Source organism: Archocentrus centrarchus, chromosome 9 (genome assembly GCF_007364275.1).
Source record: "Archocentrus centrarchus isolate MPI-CPG fArcCen1 chromosome 9, fArcCen1, whole genome shotgun sequence".
In the NCBI taxonomy this organism is placed as follows: domain Eukaryota; kingdom Metazoa; phylum Chordata; class Actinopteri; order Cichliformes; family Cichlidae; genus Archocentrus; species Archocentrus centrarchus.
In genome coordinates, this window is record NC_044354.1 from 19,740,581 (window position 1) to 19,761,909 (window position 21,329).

The 21,329-nt window shown below is 40.3% G+C and overlaps 1 protein-coding gene across 1 annotated transcript; it reads right to left on the reverse strand.

Annotated features, from left to right (window-relative positions):
• Positions 1-1,482: 1,482 nt before the first annotated feature.
• LOC115786185 (protein neuralized-like) lies at positions 1,483-15,405 on the reverse strand. The gene is made up of 6 exons (XM_030738237.1): positions 14,910-15,405; positions 14,666-14,809; positions 3,070-3,213; positions 2,090-2,599; positions 1,812-1,970; positions 1,483-1,661 (listed from the first exon to the last, which is right to left on the reverse strand). The coding sequence occupies exons 1-6, from the start codon at positions 15,403-15,405 to the stop codon at positions 1,483-1,485; spliced, it is 1,632 nt and encodes a 543-aa protein (XP_030594097.1).
• Positions 15,406-21,329: the final 5,924 nt, after the last annotated feature.

Below are 21,329 nucleotides of genomic sequence, written 5' to 3' on the forward strand. Positions count from 1 at the left end.
CAGCACTTTTTAAAGTGACATTTAAGCTAGCCTGACCCCCAAAAATGGCCAAACAAAAAGTGGACTTTGAAAACAGGTGGGAGGCAAAGGAACTGTTCACTGACATCCGAGGTAAGCCCTGTCTCTTTCCCCCGCCTGCGATATGCAGGGAAAAGAGTGAAATTGTGGGACGGATGCAGAAGAATATGCAGAGGGAGACCTACACAGGTGAGCTGACAGTGCTTCACTGCATCACACACCAGGAAACGCTGCGCAGCAAAGTCCTGAAGACAGAATGCGCCATACTGTAAGCACCATAACACAGACAGTGAACTTTATAAGAGGCAAAGGTTTAAATATGTCTTGGGGAGGAAATACCTTCTGAATCTGGTGATGGGACTCATCACACAGGTGTGTTGAGCTGAGTGAGGAAATTTGTCAGTTCATGGAAAGTAAGAAAGAAATGGAATAAGAGAGAAAACTAAATATCTTGTTGTTTCTGGGCTTCAGAAAAGAAATTTGCAAATTTTCATCAGCTTTAAATGTTCTCATATCTTCAGCTTATACCTGACTGTCGAGACATCTTTAATCAGTGTCCACGCATGTGACCTAGACCTTATTATGGTCCATTTAATAATACTCTTATTTACATTCAGCCAAAATAACAAAAGAGATCTTATTATGATCGACGCATTACAGATTATTCCTGTTGCACAGTTGAATCATCAAACATGGCAACATTTTCAAACAGTGCTTTAATATTTGTATCAATGTACAAAAACATGCTGTACAGTTAAGATTTCTACTGAGTTAACAATTGCAATAGAGTAAGTTTTTAATATTTATCAAACAAAACAGATTTAATATATTTCAGTAAAAAATAGTCCACTTCAGCATCTTTACATCAGCCTTTTAGTCAACCTTCTTCTTCTTCTGTGATCTTCTTCGCTGTAGATCATCTACCTCCATCTCACCTCAACCCGATCTTCTTCTGTCACACCAACCTTCTATATGTCCTTCTTCACTACATCCATGAACCTCGTCTGAAGTATTCCTCTTTTCCTCCTGCCTGGCAACTCCATCTTCAACATTCTTCGTACAGTATCTCCACTATCCCTCCTCTGCACATGTCCAAACCATCTCAACCTGAGCTGTCCCTCTGATGTATTCATTTCAGATCCTGTCCATTCTGGTCACTCCCAGTGAAAACCTTGACATCCTCAGTTCTTCCATCTCCAGCTCCACCTCCTGTCTTTTTGTCAGTGCCACCATCTCAAAACCACACATCGTAGCAGGTCTCACTTCCATCTTGTAACCCTTCTCTTTCACACTTGCTGCTGTGGTTCTGTTACAAATCACCCCTGACACTCATCTCCACTCACACTACCCTGCCAATATGCTTATTCTTTGAATATTGTACATATAAAGTGCTCTTCACTGTGTTTCCCTGTCACAGTCACTCAGTAACTTATGTTTGGTGATTCCTGGCTGGTGTCTTGGAGCTCAGACGACCCCTGAAACACACCTCTGCTCCACCGATGGAGCTCTGATCTCATGTCGACACAGCGGGCAGGTGCCAAACTGCTCGCAGACTCTGGAGTTGCACTTGTTACACAAACACCGGTGACCACAAGGCAGTGTGATTCGGGCCTCCTTCACCATGCACACCACACAACTTTTATCTGTGACCAGGAGAGAGAGATCACAATTACAAGTCTGACCTCAGGCATTTGTGAGACCACACTAGTACAGCTGATTTCACTGATCACATCCTCTCTGGTTAAAAATGTACAACTGATATCAGACGGTAATTTTGGAGGGACTCTTTTTACCTGGCGGGATCTCCATGTCAAGACAGGAGATGCAGTCATCACCACTGAAGCCTGAAACATCAGGAACTGAACCAAAGTGATTGTGAGCATCAGGTGAGGTGAGGTGCTTGGGTGCAGGACAGGATCTTTTAGTGTAACATTGCTTTTTTCGCTTGGAGCCTGCAGCGAAAAGTATTTCAGTAGTCATTTAAACAGTGTTCAGAGCATGTCAAAAGTGCTGCACTCAGAAAACAGGAAAAACATGCGGTAAGACAAACATGTGGCTCTAGTAAACTTACCTAAGAGCAAAATAGAAGAAGTCTGCCCATAGATGTCTATCATGGCCCACAGCGGCTGGCTGAGGTCCAGTCCTGTTGGCAGCTCGTGCTGCCTGTTGTTGATCTCTGCGTATATGCTGCCACCAGAAGAAAACCAAAACTCCAGCTCTGAACCTGCTTGGCAGTAGGATTCATCCACAGCAACAGCCCAGTGCCCGGGCCTGGCAGTGAGGTTGGGGATGGCCATGCAGGGCAGAGGCAGAGATCTGGCTGAGGGCGGCACGTTGGTAAAGCCCACACGCAGAGCTCCCTCCCAGATAAATGAATTCTTCTCCACTCTCAGACGAATCCTCTCCTGGACCTTCACTGGACGGCTGCTGAACACCAGGCCATTCTTGAACGTGGCCTCAGTCTTCTCTGCACGTCGACCCCCCTCACTCAGGCGCACCTTGTCTCCCACAGCCTGATGGTGGAAGGTCAGAGGACCGAGGCAGAGTGGGCTGCATCTGTGTGACACCTCTGACAGAAGATCTGCAGAGATGAAATATAAATATGAATGTTTATGTGAAACTATATTGTACAGTGAATTTTTTAACCATCAACCATCACAGACACAAGTTCTGTTTTACATCTGTGATGTTTAACAATCAAAAAGAATAAAATTTTTCATATATAGCAAAATGAACATTAACACTGAAATGTTTGTATTCATTTCTCTTCCAATTGCATCTCATGGTTTTAATGATAATTAGTTGCATGATTTACATTAATAAAAGTAGAAGCTGTTTTGAATAGGTGGTCCAGATCATGCATTAAGTTAATAATCATATAATAGTCATATTTCATGCTAAATTGTCACAAAATATAAATTACTGGCTAGTCGAATAAAAAGATAAAAACAGCTGCTACATGTTGATTTTGGAATGATAATTACTGATTTACCAAACTGATAAATAACACAGTATTATAACTTACACATCAATTTCTGTTTAAAGACTTACCAGAGCCCTTCTTCTTACTTTCCTTTGCCATCTTAAAGAGGTGGATAACACTTGTCAAGTGAGTCCTGATGGATGATGAGTTGAGTTGAGTTTGAGTGGGAAGTGTTGTTGCCTTTAACACCTGAAGTGCATGTGAAAACACTCCTACCATCACAAGGAAAGGGTAAAGGGGCGGGACTGAGGGAGGAGCTAATTAAAATACTTCTGATCGTGTAATTAATTTATATTCCCAGTTCAGCGTGTTTAAGCTGCTAACATCAGTTGAATGAAGACACCAGGACACCCACAGCAAAAGTCTTGTTGAGATTTAATCTTTTGTTCACAGATTCATGAACTATTGTTAGGCTGTGTTTATGCACGTGAAATATCCGGCCAAAATGATAAGATGAAAAACTGCATACAACTGTAAATTCACAGATAATGATAATAGTCCACAGCACATGGCTGAGGTCTAAACCACAGAGTGAAGATTATTTATGCAAACTGAAGATGCTTTTTCTTTTCTTTCCAGGAATTTAATCCAAACCTACTTGTATGCTTTTACAGCTGTAAAACAAAAATACATTTAACTTTTAAACAGGCGATGATAACGAAACAAGACTGATGCACTTCGACATTTGAAGAACCATCTAAAAATATGTCTGAACATTAACAGTGGTGTAACAGTTAATGAAGTAGTTTTTTTTTAGGAGACAGTTTCTTTGTTGGTTGATTTACCGGCATTTTAATCTCTGTTAACACCACCTGACCTTACCTGAGGGTGTACTTTAATCTGTTGTAGACCGGAAGGGTTCAGTATCTTTGCATCTCTGGAAACTGTCGCTTACACTTGTTTATTACTATTTCCTATAAACTAGTTTTTATAAATGTAGTTACACATTAGCAAACAGGAAAATATTGCATGTGGGTTTGTTTTAAAGTGAGTCTGATAAAGACTTCAATATAACTATAAATGTAGATAAAATTGTAAACAAGTCATAACGAAACTACCAAACTCTTGTGCTTTTGCTTTTGAGGACCATGTGAGGTTTGGCCTTCATGTAAGATAAATATTTAACTGCTGGACTGTGTCTCCTGGAAGGAAGAGATGCAGTCATACAGTTCACTGTATGGGCCTGGATTTAAAGTTCAAAGTCGGTGTTCTTTCTTTTTTGATTGTTGAGGTCAACATGCTGAAAATATTTTTTATGTTTAGATTTCTGTTGATCTTATTTAATTTTGTACATTCACATGTTCAATGTGTGGCAGCAAACATTAGCTGAGTGAAAACATTTAGGCGCACACAGCAAAAGTCTTTGCTAAATATAATCTTCTGGTCACAGAGTGCTTTCGGCACACGTGTGAAATTTCAGACCAAAATAAGAAGAACACCAGCAGCAAAAAGCTTTTAGGACCTGAAAGATATCCAGTAAATTAAATATGCCTTTTTTTTTTATAAATACCACAGCATGCAGCTGTTGCGTGCTGTTTGTTCACTAAAGAATACATATTTTATACAAATATGGGCATAATATTATATACCAGTGGTTCTTAAAGTGTGGGCCATAAACGTACTGCAGGTGGGCTGCAGTAATAACAGAAATTCAGTTTGAAATTACTCACAAGTATGCATAGCTATATACTATAAATGCATTTATGTAAAAAGTGAATTCAAATTGGTAATAGGAGGTGGTTAGTTTGTGATATTACTCATTACTCTGACCTCAATTTGGTGCTGTTGTACTGAGTGGTAAGTGGGCCACATACTGGCATTAGCACTTTATATGACTGGGTAGGATTAGAAATTTATAGCCAACAGCCTGTGTTATTTACGTTTTTTTAATCAAATTTTCAAGGAAATGCATCACAGTGTCACAGAGAGTGTCAGTTTCACAGGCCGGCGCTATCGGACAAGGGGTGGTGGTGGTGGTGGGGTGTTTCTGTTTTTTTTTTAAGTGTGCCACAGCACTCTTGACTTTGGGAGCCACTGTTATATACTAAGGATAAAGTGACTGCTTTTCCACACCTGTCAGGAAGATTAAAACTGGAGAGTTGGTTTTAAAACCTTTGAATCCCGGAAGTCTGAATATCACCTGTCAAATAAGGATTTCTACAAATATCTTAGATTAGACGTGTTGAAGAAAGCTGGCTCCCTAAATCTTTCAGAAGAATCTCACCAGTTAGAAAAGTTTCTGTTGAACCATAGCGAGCACAAGCACTTTATATCAAAATTTTATACTGAGATATGTAGTTTGACCTTGGATAAACTTAAATGGTTGAGGAAATCCTGGTATAACGTACTTAAATGTGAAATACAGAGTAATGTTTAGGATAAATTATTACTGCTGCCTTCCAGGGTCTCAGTATGCAATAGATATAAAGAATTACAGTTTAACATACTAAACAATGTTTACATTTCGCATATATTTACAGTAAGTATAAAAGCAGAGTTTACCCAAATTGTCCCAAATGTAAGACCCAAATTGGAACAAGACTGCACTGTTTGTGGGAATGTTGCATTGTTCGGACTTTCTGGAGGGCAGTATGTGTTAACATCAGCAAAGCAATAAGTAAACACGTACCGGTAGATCCACTACTATGCTTGCTTGGAAAGGTTCCAGACTTTTTGATACAGCAGGAAGAAATTATCCAAGCTCTTCTATTGCTGCCAAGGAAAACTATTTTGTTAAAGTGGGTCAAGCATGAACTTCCCTCCATTTCTATATGGAAGTCAACACTCCTGGACGTTTCTGTTTCGACAAAACTTGGATATTATGCTGAAGGTAGGATGGATATTTTTGTGCAAAAATGGAAGAAACCACTAGAGGTTCTGGGACTGAACTTTAATTTGGACTCTAGGATGTTCTGTGCATGATTGAATAGACAGGTAGATCCATGTGGAATTAAGTTTATTTACTCAGCTTTGCTTTGTGTACTGATGCCTAGTGCTGCGATGTACCACCATGTGACTGACCAGATATGTATGGAAATTGTGTAGCAGCCATCCAGTCAACACAACAACATGACATATGCTTTGCTGCTGATAGTGTTAATTTTGACCTACAAAATCAAACTAGAAAGCATCTTTGCTGCTGTGGTTTGTTTTAACCACCTTTGATAATCACTTAATGTCACAAGGTTTTAATTTCATCGGGATTGTACAGCTATAAAGAACTAAACTGACTGACTTTCACATTCACATCTAACAACATGTTTGGAGATTTTACATCAGGTTAAAACTGTGTGTTAAATTAAGAGGAGCTTGTCTTTGTAGTTTTTGGCATCCGGAACCGGAACTGATGATTTTTTTTAGTTGGTTTGTTCAGTTTCACCTGTTGTAGATCTGAAGTGTTCAGCATCTTTACATCTCTGAGAATTTTCACACATGACTTTGGCTCTTACCTGTAGTTACACATTAACAAGAGGGAAAACAGTGTGGCTTTTTTACACTACAGAGTGAGTCTGATAAAGGTATTAGTATATCAATAAATGTAGATAGACTTGTAAACAAGTGATAATGAAAGTAAAAAACTCTTTGAGGACCACATGAAGGGTTGGCCTTCATGAAGGGTTAATATTTTACTGCTGGACTGTGACAGCTGGAAGCTGCTGTGCTTATTTGGCAGATGAGGCGCAGTCTTCTGCATACTTCAGTTTTCAGCTACACAATCTGTTTGTGAAGGTATGCAATTATTTTAATGTTGGATTCATTCTTGACAGTAAAGATATCATTTGACAAAATAATCATTAAGTCCACATACAGGTCACATCTGCTGCGTAGTTGAACCATCAAATACTGACAATTTTCAGACAAAACATGTAAAAATAGTCCAGTTTAGTATCTTTACATCAGCATTTATACACATATGATCTTGTAAACTCTGAACATATTTAACAAACAGAAAATAATTATGGACCAAACTTTCACATTAAGTGCTTTGTTTCCCCGTGACAGTCCCTCAGTAACTTGTGTTTGGTGATTCCTGGCTGGTGTTTTGGAGCTTAGACGACTCCTGAAACACACCTCTCCTCCACTGATGGAGCTCTGATCTGCTGACATAGAGGGCAGGTGCCAAACTGCTGAGACAGTCTGGAGTTGCAGCATTTACATAAACACATCTGGTTAAAAATTTACAACTTAAATCAGACACATGCTGGGATCTCCATGTCAAGACAGGTGATGCAGTCATCACCACTGAGGTCTGAAACATCAGCAACTGAACTGCCAGCACACATAGGTGGGCCCCATATGGCATAAGAAAGGGCAAACATTATGGGTCCCATAAGGTTTTGTCCACGGTTTCCATGGTGGCCCTACAGGGGTTTGGCCAGACAGATTTTAACCGGCCCTGAATATGTGTTCATTGGGACCCAGATGGTTGACTTACATGAGGCCCATGCATGGTCCATGCATAGCCCATGCATGCATGGACCATCTGGGTAATGTTTGCCCTTACTTATCCCATATGGGGCCCACCTATGTGTGCTGGCAGGGGAGGTGAGGTGAGGGGCTCAGGTACAGGACAAGATCTTTTGGTGTAAAACAGCTTCTTTTATCTCTTGAAGCCTTAAGTGAAGAGCAATGAGTATTTCAACAGTCATTCAGACAGTGTTCATCCCTGTCAGAGCATGTCAAATGCTCTGCCCTCAGAGAACAGGAAAAACCTAAAACCTTATCTAGGAGTAAAATGGAGCATGTCTGCCTGTATATGTCCATTATGGCCCACAGTGGCTGGCTGAGGTCCAGTCCTGGGATCCATGCACAGGAACAGGACGGCAGAGGCAGAGGTCTGGCTGGGGGTTGCACGTTGGTGAAGCCCACATTCAGAGCTCCCTGCCGGATTAACTAATCCTTCATTGAAGTTTATAAGCATCCGATTATGTAATACCAGCAATCGCAAAAACAAGCTGTGTTTTATATCTGTGAATTTTAGCAGAATATTCATCTATAACAAATGAATATCAACACTGAAATTTTTGTTCACTTTTTTTTAATATTATGAATAGGTGATATAGATTACACATTGATTTGATTACACAAAGTAATTTCTTCATATTTTATTAAGTTAAATTGTGACAACTTTGACAAATTTTCCTCTGCATTTTAACTGTTTAAAAGCAATTAACAGGAGACAATTATATGAGGCAAAGTCTTCTGGTTGGTTGTCACACTTGACGTTAGGTAGTCATGCTTATTTTACACCATACAGTTCAATCAATCAATCAATCAAATACTTTATTATCCCGGAGGGGCAATTTGTTTTGCAGCCAACAGCAAAATAAATAAATCTATAAAAACAATCAAACATACAACACACACAACCAAGGACACAATTATCTAAAAGAGTTCAAAAAGTTAATAGTATTGGGAATAAAAGCGAATTTAAATCTGTTTGTTCTGCACTGTGGCAGAGAGTACCTCCTTCCTGAAGGCAATAACTGATACATTGAGGACAGGGGGTGAGTGCTATCACCCTGAATCCTTTCTGCCTTTTGGGTGGCTCGAACCCTGTACAAGAGGGCAAGATCATTAAGACTTACATTTGCCACCTTGCTACACAGTTTCACAACGTTCTCTAACCTTCCTTTGTTCTTGAGGCTCAGAGAACCGAACCAACAGATTAAAGAAAAGGTTAAAACAGACTCAATAAAACAAGAATAAAACATTTTCATAAAAATCTTATCCACGTTAAAACCCCATAAGTTTTCGATACAAATACATACGCTGATGAGCTTTTGCACAAATGGCATCTGTATTTGCATCAAGTGACAGTTTGTTGTCCAGTATAGTGCCCAAATATTTGTAATTCTCCACTACCTCTATTTCCTGGCCATGAATATGAACAGCAGGTACTGATGAGGTTTTCCAATGAAAGTCTATGATCATTTCTTTTGTTTTTGACGCATTTATGTCTTGAGTCAGTTGTTGCTGAAAAAGATTTTAGCACAACTATAAAAGCAGATAAGCCTATAAAGAAGTCATAATGAAATTTGCAAACTCTTTGCTTTCATTTTGAGAAATCTGTGAAGGTCTGGACTTCATCCTGATCAGTAATTGAAGTGAACTCTACCAAACAAATGCTGCAATTTAAAGTCTGACTTGCATTCAGTGTCCACTAGGTGGCCTGTGATTACTGTGTATACAATTTATCAACAAGTTAAGCATTTCCTGTAAAACATAAACTTTTCTTTTTCCCATTTATTGCATTTTACACTTTACTGCTCCACTATTGGATTTGCTAACCCTCTGTTTTGCAGCACTTTGCTGCTTGTTTTGCTTTGTTTTATATTTTTGGTCTCAGAGTTTTGAAAAAAAATGCAGCTGCTTCTCATATTTACATGCTATAACCTTCTTACAGTTCATCAGTTTTGTTGTTTGTATTTATAAAATATAAATTACAGGTTAGCCTGATTAAAAAAAAAAAAAGATAAAAACAGCTTCTATGAGTTGATTTTGGCATAATATTTGCTGATTTACCAAACTTATAAATAATACAGTGTAACTTACACTTCAAGAATGATGTAAAGCCAGAGCTCTTCATCTTACTTTCCTTTGCCATCTTGAATAAAAATTGTCAAATGAGCCCTGATGGATGATGATGAATTCTAGTGTCAGTGAGTGTTTCTGCCTTTAAGTACACGCAGTTGGAAAACCAAAACATTCCCAGCATCACAAGGAAAGGGAAAGGGGAGGAACTGAGGAAGGAACCAAAGCTTGGAGATGTACCTGAATTATAGCAAAACATCATACAAAACATCTCAGCTGTATTTTGGTTTGCTTGGAGCAGCTCTGTCAATCAATCTGCTTTGATTTGATTTTAAGTTTTAATTTTGACAGATGATATTTAAAGTAGACTGATAAAGAAACATCTGAAATTTAAAAAATTATCTCTTGTAGATCTAAAGTGTTCAGCATTTTTGCTTCTCTTTTACGAAACAAGGCTAGGTGGGTGCCAGAAATGCAAAAACTCTAAGACAAAAGGGAAACCACAGAACACACAGCATGAGGAAGGATGTGACAAAGAGCTGTGGAAAACCGAGGGCTCAAATACACAGAAGGTAATTAGGGGGGTAATTAGGGAGAGAGACTACACCCTTAATGCTTCCGTAGGAATAAATAGAGTAAGTAGCCAATAGGTGCTGATAACCAAATGAAAGTGAAACCCCCATAAAAGCAGAAGTTTTGCCAGTTTGATGGTCTGGTGCATTCAGGTGTGTTTGTTAACACAATTCCCGGCAGCAGACATCCCAGCAAATTCCCTCCAAGGTCTGACCACGCAGTGCTCAGAGAAATTGCAAAAAATCCAAGAGCTACATCTCAGACTCTTGAGGCCTCAGTTAGTGTGTTAAAGGTTAAAGTTCAGAACAGTTCAGTTAGAAAAAGATGGAACAAGTATGGTTTGGAATTGCTGACCAATGAAAGCTTTCTTTTTCACATGATTATATGTACGTTCCTTATATTTTAACAAAAATAAAATCTGTTCTTCTTGTCCATAGTTGTTGTGTGCTGGACACACATTTTGTGGCATGTCCACGATATCTTTTTTGGAGATCCAGAAATAAAATATGGAAATCCAGCCTTCACAAACAACAGTTTTTTACATCCCACTTTCTCTGGCCCATATTTTTTCAATATTAAAGTTTTTGGGGTTTTTTTGGTTTTAATAATTACATGTTGAAGCTCTGGCTCATAAAATGTGCTTTTTAGTCACCAGTGAAGTCAGCCAATCATCGCCAAATTTGAAGCAAAAAGAAGCTGGGAACTGTGTGGAATCTATCTATCTATCTATCTATCTATCTATCTATCTATCTATCTATCTATCTATCTATCTATCTATCTATCTATCTATCTATCTATCTATCTATCTATCTATCTATCTATCTATCTATCTATCTATCTATCTATCTATCTATCTATCTATCTATTTGCCCTTGTACAAACGGGGGGGTTCATTTGTACATGTACTCAGCCTGCTACATAGCCATATTGATTAACAGAAAGACAAGCATCTCCATTAACCCACCATATCCCTGCTGTCAGGGAATACACCTTCTTTTCACCAGTACTCCCTCAGACTCTTACTAAGACTACTTTTTAGTTAGCCGCACAGATTCATCCTGTCAGTATCAGTGATCATGCACTGTCCATCTCTCTGACGCAGAAAATAGTCACACCACCAATTAGGAACTGAAGATGTAATACATTGTTACATCGTTACATTGTTGATTGATTATTTCAAAAAGAAGTGGGCAACACATTTAGGAAGGTAGTAAAGCATAGCAAAATAATATCTTACTGAAAAATAAAGAAAAAAAACTCTGGAGAACATTTGGTGCATGTGGAGAACTTTGAAGATGACAAATCTGGAAAAAACTAAATCACACACTATCTCTAACTCACTAACTCCGCCAACACTCTGCCAACTCTCCCATCCAGCTATCCCATCTACTCATAAATGTAGACCTCAAAATAATTAGCAAAGTGCTTGCCAGAAGATTCCATTCATAATGTGCTATATTGCCAAAAGTATTTGCTCATCTGCCTTCACATGCACATGAACTTGAGTGACCAGTGATCCAGCTACTTGGCTATGAAAACCCATTGAAATAACAAAACAACCTCCGGCGGGCCAGTGGTGTGAATGTCTCTGACTAAACAATCAGAACAGGCTTCATGAGGGTGGCCTGAGGGTCCAGCGCCCTCTACTGGGCCCAGTGCTCACCGCCTAGCACTGCGCTTGCCAAGAATACCAGAATTGTCAGGTCCAGGTTGTGTTTGAAAATGCTCTCATGCTGTAAGCAAGCTTCTGTTTTATTAGATCAGCTACACAATCTCGTGTTATGCTGTGTTTTGTTTTGTTTTTCCTTACAGCAAAGCCCCCCCCCCCCCCCCCCCCCCAAAAAAAAAAACCACATTAAAAAGGGGAACATTATGATGGATACAATGGAGTTTATGTTTTATTTCCATAGTTTAAGCATCAAATACTGTAGCAATTTTAAGACAGTGACTTTACTGGGTTGTTGACCACCTCCCCCACCCCTCAGCTCCCATTTGCCCTCTTCCATATGCTGACCCCCCTCTCTCCTGGTGCAATGCCATCATTGCCTGCACTCTCCTCACCCTCACCCACAGCGGAGCCAGCCCCATCACCCACCCCAACCCAGCCTCACATCCACCTCACACCTGATCAGGTGAGAAGTCAGCTCAGGAAGACGAAGATCAGGAAGGCAGCGGGTCCAGATGGAATCAGCTCCAGACTGCTCAGGGACTGTGCAGACCAGCTGTCAGGTGGTCCTGCATATCTTCAACCTGAGCCTGAATCTGGAGAGGGTTCCTGAACTGTGGAAGACTTCCTGCATAGTTCCAGTGCCAAAGATCGCACAGCCCAGGGAGTCCAACCACTACAGACCTGTGGCCCTGACTTCTCACCTGATGAAGACCACGGAGAGGCTCATCCTGCACCACCTCCGCCCACTGGTGAGCTCAGCGCTGGACCCCCTGCAGTTCGCCTACCAGCCTGGCATCGGGGTGGACGATGCCGTCATCTACCTGCTGCACAGATCCCTCTCTCACCTAGAGCAGGCGGGGAACACTGTGAGGGTCATGTTCTTTGACTTCTCCAGTGCTTTCAACACCATCCAGCCTGCACTGTTGAGAGGGAAGATGGAGGGAGCCGGAGTGGACAGTCAGCTAATGGTATGGATCAACAACTACCTCACCAACAGACCACAGTATGTGAGGTGCCATGACTGTGTGTCTGATGTAGTAGTCTGCAGCACGGGGGCGCCACAGGGCACGGTCCTCTCACCCTTTCTGTTCAGTCTGTACACCTCAGACTTCAGGTACAATTCAGACCATTGCCACCTACAGAAGTTCTCAGATGATACGGCCATCATTGGATATGTATCAGATGGGAATGACCAGGAATACAGGGGGGTCATCAGTGACTTTGTTGGCTGGTGTGAGAACAACGTACTCCAAATCAATGCCAGCAAGACGAAGGAGATGGTTATAGACTTCAGGAGGAAGCCACCCCCTACAGCACCGGTGAACATCAAGGGAAAGGACATTGAGACAGTGGTCTCCTACAAATACCTGGGTGTTCATCTCAATAACAAGTTGGACTGGAGTACAAACACAGACGTCCTGTATAAGAAGGGCCAGAGTCGACTCCACCTGCTGAGGAGACTGAGGTCCTTTGGTGTCTGCAGGACTCTGTTAAAGACCTTTTATGACACAGTGGTAGCATCTGCCCTTTTCTACACAGTGGCCTGCTGGGGGGGGTGGATGCACCCAAAGGGACAGGAGCAGGATCGACAAACTGGTGCGGAGGTCTAGCTCTGTGTTGGGATGTCCTCTAGAGTCTGTGATGGTGATGGGTGAGAGGATGTTAGCAAAGCTGACATCCATCATGAACAACCCCCCATCACCCTCTGCATGAGACCGTGGGTGAACTGAGCAGCTCCTTCAGTCAGAGACTGAAACATCCTCGCTGCAGGAAGGAGCGCTTTCGCAGGTCATTCATCCCAACAGCAGTTAGACTGTATAACGCATCATAATGTCTTGAGTCACTTGGACACTTTACCTCCTCTGCCATCACTTTATCCATACAGTCCAGATACATTTTATTATTACACTCACCCATATAACGCATACCGTGTATGGTATGTAGCTGCCGGCTACAAATGTATATAATGTTTTGATATCTGTGTATAGTGTTTTGATGTGTGTGTATATGTGTGTATATGTAAATGTGTGTATTGACATTGATATATATATTTATGTATATAGTGCTTATGTATATGTGTATAGTTTTTTTGCTATTTTATTTTATTTTATTTTATTCTATTTTAGTTTTAGTTTAGTTATTTGTTCTTACTCACCCTTTTCATTTTTTCTCTGTATTGAGCTGCTGTAATGTGCAAATTTCCCCGCCGTGGGATCATTAAAGTTTTATCTTATCTTATCTTATCTTACTAAATCAAACATTCCTTTAAGACTTACACCAAAGTAGAAATTGTACCATATAGAGAATGTTATTAAAAAAATATAGCTAAAATTGGAGCTTTTGCATTGAGTGCAATATTTTGTTTTGTCATACACTGACTTATTACTAAATTGATATGAAAATGTTCCAGTTCAGCATCTTTACATGAATTTTAGTCTTTTTTTAATCACTGTAAATTTTACACATTTAACAAAACAGAAAAGCATAACATGACAGTGCTTCATAGTACGTGTCATTCACTGTGTCAGGAGTTTGACACACAGGAGTTTATTTGGTGATTCCCAGCTGGTGTCTCGGTGTTCAGACGACACCTGAAACAAACCTTTGCTCCTCTGATCTTTGGTGGACACAAACCAAATTGCTGACAGACTGCAGTAGCAATATTTACAGAAATGCCAGCGACCACTATGCAGTATGAGTTGGGTCTTGTGCACCATGCACACCACACATCTTTTATCTGTGATCAGAAGAGAGAGATCTCAATTACAAATCTGACCTCAGACATATGCAAGACCACACAATGACAGATGTTTTCACTGATCACATCCTCTCTGGTTAAAAATGTGCAGCTGATATCAGACAGTAATGTTTGGAGGGACTCTTTTTACCTGCTAGGATCTTCTTGTCAAGACGGGAAATGCAGTCATCATCACTGAGGCCTGAAATATCAGGATTGTGAGCATCAGGTGTGATGAGAGGCTCAGGTGCAGGACAGGATCTTCTGGTGTAAAACAGCATTTTTTTCTTTGAGCCTTCAGCAGAAAGTAAGGAGAATTTCAGCAGTCATTCAGAAAAATGTTCACCCCTGTCAAAACATGCTGTAAGACAAACATGTGGCTCTAGTAAACTTACCTAAGAGCAAAATAGAGGAAGTCTGCCCATGGATGTCTATCATGGCCCACAGTGGCTGGCTGAGGTCCAGTCCTGTTAGCAGCTTGTACTGCCTGTTGTTGATCTCTGCGTATATGCTGCCACCAGAAGAAAACCAAAACTCCAGCTCTGAACCTGCTTGGCAGTAGGATTTATGCACAGGAACAGCCCAGTGCCCGGGCCTGGCAGTGAGGTTGGGGATGGCCATGCAGGGCAGAGGCAGAGATCTGGCTGAGGGCGGCACGTTGGTAAAGCCCACACACAGAGCTCCCTCCCAGATAAATGAATTCTTCTCCACTCTCAGACGAATCCTCTCCTGGACCTTCACTGGACGGCTGCTGAACACCAGGCCATTCTTGAACGTGGTCTCAGTCTTCTCTGCACGTCGACCCCCTTTACTCAGGCGCACCTTGTCTCCCACAGCCTGACGGTGGAAGGTCAGAGGACCGAGGCAGAGCAGGCTGCATCTGGGTGACATCTCTGACAGAAGATCCGCAAAGATACAAAAACACAGTTAAGAATATTGGTGTGAAACTATGCCCATATCCAGAGAATTATTGTCCAGAGAGTGCAACTGCAATATCAGTAATCAACTTGAAGAAGCTCTGTTTTATATCTGTTACATGTAGTAACCTAAAAATCTGAAATGATACTAAAGTTGACAGTTTTCTAGTACCTTTTCTCCAGTTACATTTAATGCTTTTCATAAAAATTGGTCACGTGATTTACCATGAATTAAATATTTAATAATAATACAATAATAATGAATATAGCTGAAAGCAGCTCTTTTGTCACTTACAGTGCCCACAAAGGTATAATGACACCAAATTTTTTTGTGCGTCCTCAGGCAGAGATCCAAAAGACTATTGTGAAGTTTGGTCTTTAATTTAATTCAATTTTATTTATATAGTGCCAAATCACAACAAACAGCCACCTCAAGGCTCTTTGTATTGTAAGATAAATTCCTTACAATAATTACAGAGAAAATCCAAGAGTCAAAACAACCCACTTTGAGCAAGCACTTGGCAATAGTGGAAAGGAAACACTCCCTTTTAACAGGAATAAAGCTCCGGCAGAACCAGGCTCAGGGAGGGGCAGCCATCTGCTCAGACCGGTTGGGGCTGATAGAGGATAGAGACAGGACAAAAGACACGCTGGTCTTGATTGGCCAAAGCATTGCCAAGATATAAGCTCACTTCCTTTTTGGCAGTTTTGCCATCAAATTCGATTAATCCTTGGAGGCAAATATTTCTGCAAAACAAAATGAAATATGACAACGTTTGCGAGGCTCACGCTGAAGATCATATTAACTGAGTTTTGTGAAAATCAGACAACCTGTGAAAATTTTGTTTCACTTTGTTTGTTTTGTTTTACTTTTCAGCTCAGTCAATTCAGTCAACATCCAAACTTGGCACCTATCAGGTTCAGGACCTCCGACCGTTAAGGGTCAAAACATATTTTTATCAATTATTGCACCTCCTAAAGGTCAAATGTCACCAAAAATCTTATGCCTCCATATGACTGGGTCCAGCGGTACCTCGAGCCCCAAAATCGGCCACACAGGTTGCAAAGTCCAATTTTTACCCAATGGTGGTGCTTGGGCTCAATAATAATAATAATCATAATAATAATCACAATGGTAAATTTGTAAATGAGAACTGGTTCTCAAACATTTTACCTGGTAAAATAAAGGTTAAATCAATTTTTTTTTAAAAAAGCACGAGTGCAAGTTGTGTAAACAGGTGATTTATTGTCACATTAATTGGATAAAATAAAACTACATTTTCAGTCTTTTTTTTTTTAATATTTCATATTAAATTGTGACATTGCCAAAGTTTCCTCATCATTTTTAACAGTATACAAATGGCTTAATTTGTAAACAAGTCATGATGAAAGCAGCAAACTCTTTTGCTCTTACTTTTGAAAAGCATGTGAATATTTGGGCTCCATCCAAGCTCAAAAATTAAAGTCAGCATTGAAATTGCTGCATTTGTTTGCTAAAGTCTGAGCTGCAGTGTTGATCCACACTCCTATTTTGCTGCACTTTGCCGTTTCTTAATGTACTGTTTTGTATTGCATTGTTTCTCTGTCACTTTATCAGAGTTTTAACAGTGATCTGTTTCTTAAATGACAGGTTAGTGCTGCACTACCTCCAAGTAAAACTGAGTATTTCGTTCTTTTTTTTTAATTCAAAGTGTAAAACAGCAGCTGCTGTTTCTTCCAGTAAGATGCTATAACTTTCATAACAGTCACCAGATTTGATGTTTATGCTGACAAAATATAAATCACTGTTTATTCTAATAAAAGGATAAAACCAGCTGCTATATGTTAAGTTTGGCATTCAAAAGTCAGCTTGATAATTATAAATTCATCAAACTTAAATATCAACTTACATATTAAATTCTCTGTAAAGACTCACCAGAGCTCTTTTTCTTGCTTCCCTTTGCTATCCTGAAGATGCAGGTCACACTTGTCATGCAAGCCCAGATGGATGATGAGTCTGAGTGTCATCAAATGGGAGCGTTGGCTCATTGAAAACACAAACACTCCCAGCATCACAAGCAAAGAAAAAAGGGAGGAACCAAATTTTGGATATTTATCTGACTCATACAACAGCACAATTTAGTGGGGTTTTTTTTTTGTTATTCATTTCCTGTTTTACTGTGTAATGCCAGTTTCTTTTATGTCTGTGTAGGTTCTCAGTCATTCAGGTCACAGTAGTCTCTGGAGCCTGAAAAAAAGGTAACTGGACTTCTTTTTGTTTCTTGAAGACATTTCACCTCTCAACCGAAAGGCTTCTTCAGTTCTTAAACCAAATGGTGGAGAGACCCAGGTACTTAAACCCCTGTGGGCGTAGTCCCCTGGAGGTGGTTATGACTCTCTATTGTTGATTTGCATAATCACATGTGCTACGGTGGGAGAGGAGGCGTGATTCATAATCAGTGGTTTCAGATGAAACCAATTTAGGACTTTGCTGCATTGTTTCATGTGGCCTATTGAGGTTACTGGAACAAAGGTGTGAGTGGGTTGAGATGTCTGGGAAGGAAGCTCGGGACAGCAGTGTAAGTGGGGGAAAGTTGGTGACGTAAGATTAAGATAGATTAAGATAGTGTTTATTTGTCACATGCACAGTTATACACAGTACAATGTGTATGTGTACAGTGTACAGTGAAATGTATTTTAATCCACCTCCTCTGTTCAATGATGGTTGTTCACAGTGGACATAGATGGCTTTATTTTATTTTTTTGCATTTTTTTGCATTTTTGGCCAAAGCAGCTTTTATCAGCAGTGCAGAGAGACAGGAAATGGGGGAAAGATACAGGGGAAGACACGCGGGCAAATTAGCAACAGGCCGGGAGTTAAACCCACACCTCAACGCGGCATATGTATGTGGTCGCCGGCTTCACCACTAAGCCATCCGGGCGCCCTAGATGGCTTCTTTTACTCCTCTTTCAAACCATCTGTCTTCCCTGTCCAAAATGTGAACACTGGCATCCTCAAAAGAGTGCCCTTTCTCCTTCAGATGCAGATGAACAGCTGAGTCTTGTCCTGTCAAGGTGGCTCTTCTATGTTGTGCCATTCGTTTGTGAAGAGGCTGTTTGGTTTCTCCAATGTAGAGGTCCGAGCACTCCTCACTGCATTGGACAGCATACACTACGTTGCTGATTTTGTGTTTCGGGGCTTTGTCCTTGGGATGAACCGGCTTTTGTCTTAGGGTGTGACTTGGTTTGAAGTATACTGGGATGTCATGCTTGGACAAAATTCTTCTGAGTTTCTCTGACAAGCCTGCAACATAAGGGATGACAATGTTGTTCCTCTCGCCATTCTTTTTCTCCCTAGTTTGTGTTTGACCTTCTTTCCTCTGCATCTTGGTTGATTTGATGAAAGCCCAGTTGGGATAATCGCATGTTTTGAGGGCTTTCTTGATATGTGTGTGTTCCTTTTGTTTCCTTTCTGCCTTAGAGGGATCGCTTTCTGCCCGGTGTTCCAGGGTCCTGATCACCCCAAGTTTGTGTTCCTAGTTTCTTTCCACCCCTGTTAGTTCAGTTTAGTTTCTTCTCTTTTTGCGTTTCCCTTTGTTACATGTTTTCACTCAACTGATCACCATTTGGGGCCTATTCCAGGAAGCATGTTCAACAAACTCTGAGTCGAAATGCAAACTCTGAGTTGATGAACTCTGAGATCGGCAACCCTGAGTTTCCCATTCCAGAACAGGGTCCTATTCCAGTAAGCAGGTTTTGCTAACAATTCTGGGTTTGTTAACCCTAAAATGAGGGAAACTCGGGTTTCCAGTTCCAGAAAGAGAGCTAATTCAAGCTCTGAGTCAGTTACCAGAACAACAGACTCTGTGAACCTAATCTGTTCGCTGGCAGGTTTTATCCAACAAACTCTGAGTGTCTCTCTGACTCCTCCCCTCCTGCTGCACCTGAACCACTTGTCTGATACTCCTATTCATTTCCTCATTCATAAAGTTGCTGTCAGAGTGATCAGGGAGCACAGTCATCTGCAGACGTCCATGCTTCTACAAGCACTGAAATCTCAGTTAGATGTTAGTTTGTTATTTTTTTACCTAACACGAAGCTTTTACAGTCATTCACTCACCGGAGACAGCAATGATGTCATGGATTTATAATGAGTGCAGCTGCAGCTGTCAGACTGTCAGTCAGTTCCTCTGAAACATTTACTGTAGTTAGTGTAGCATCACTGTTACATCACACTGATCTGGATGAAGCTTTAGACCAGAACGCACTTTAGATGGAAAAACGTCTGGATCTTGGAGATGATGTGAATGTTTGAGTGAAGCTGAGGCTGAAATGGATTTAAATGGACTTAAATCAACATTTTGAAAGTTATGATGTCTGAAATTCAGAGCATGAATCTCGACATATTTTCCACTGAAAATCACCTAAATCGTGATAATAGGCTCTATAACAGATCCGCAAATCGTGTCCGAGTCTACCTGCACAGCAGGAGGATCCAAATGGATCAGGATCACGGATTCAGATAAGGTCCAGATCCAGTTCAGGCTCCAGTCATTTTCCAACTCATCCAGTGCGGATCTGTTCATAATGGATTCATTTTCTTGACACAAGCTGCATTCTTTATTTAAAATGTCTCATCCTCCCAAACCTGCACTGAAATATTTAAGATTCCTTTATTGGTAAAACTTAACATTCATTACAGACTTGGAAAGCTGCTCTGCATATTTTCAGCTAAATATGAAACTACGACTGAACTCTGACCTTTAACAGTAACTCAGTGAAACATTTCTGCTGTAGCTGTCAGAGAGCCGTCAGCTGTTATAGAGCCTATGACCACCGATTTAGGTGATTTTAAGTGGAAGATACTCTGAATTTCAGACGTCGTAACTGATGGTAAGAACGGTAACTGACTCAGAGTTGGAGTTGGCTCTCTTTCTGGAACTGAAAACCCGAGTTTCCCTCATTTAACAAACCCACAGCTGGAGCTAAACCTGCTTCCTGGAATAGACCCCTGGTGTGTACTTTACACCATCACTATGGCTCCTCCCATTTGTCATGTTGCACAATGTGATTATGTAATATCAATCATCACAACAACAACAAGCTGTGTTTGCATTGAGATGTGTCTTGACCTTAAAACAAACAAAATACTAAAATTGAAAAAAATTCTACAAACTTTTCCCCTATTACATTTAATAGAATTCATAATAAATAAATAATAATAAAAGCACAAACCATTTTGATTAGTTGATAATACATTAATTGGATAAAACAAGCTACATATCATGTCATATCAAGTCATTTCTTCATATTTTGTTAAAGGTAAATTGTGACATTGCCAAAGTTTCCTCTTCATGTTAACAGTATAAAAACGCTTGGCAAAGGCTTTTGCTTTTACTTTTGAGAGGCATGTGAAGACTTGACTTCACCCATGCAAAGAAAGTAAAGGGACTCCTGAAAACTGCAGCATTTGGTTGTTTGTGGTGCTGTTGTGTTGGTCCACTAGGTGGTCTGTGACTTGTTATGCAGATGTGACTCACCACACAAATTATTTCACAGTTAATTAAGCTGCATGTCCACTGAAACTTTGTTTCAGTGGACATGCAGCTTAATTAACTGTGAAATAATTTGCTCATCTCCTATTTTACGGCATTTTTCTGCTTTTTTTTTTCTTTTTTCAGTGATCAGGGATTTGAGAGTTTAGTGGGTTTTTTCTGTTGTGTATCTGTAGTTTATGCATCACTGTATCTGGTTACATCGTTATTTCTGCTATGTGCAAACAGAAGTGCAAGTTTGAAAATAGACACACGTTTGAACAAGTTTCTGTTTTCAAAATCAGCTGAATAATCGTTTGAAGACCCGCATTTATTTTCACTTCAGTTCCTTAGAAACACATGGGGTAGACAGCTGCTTCTTTCC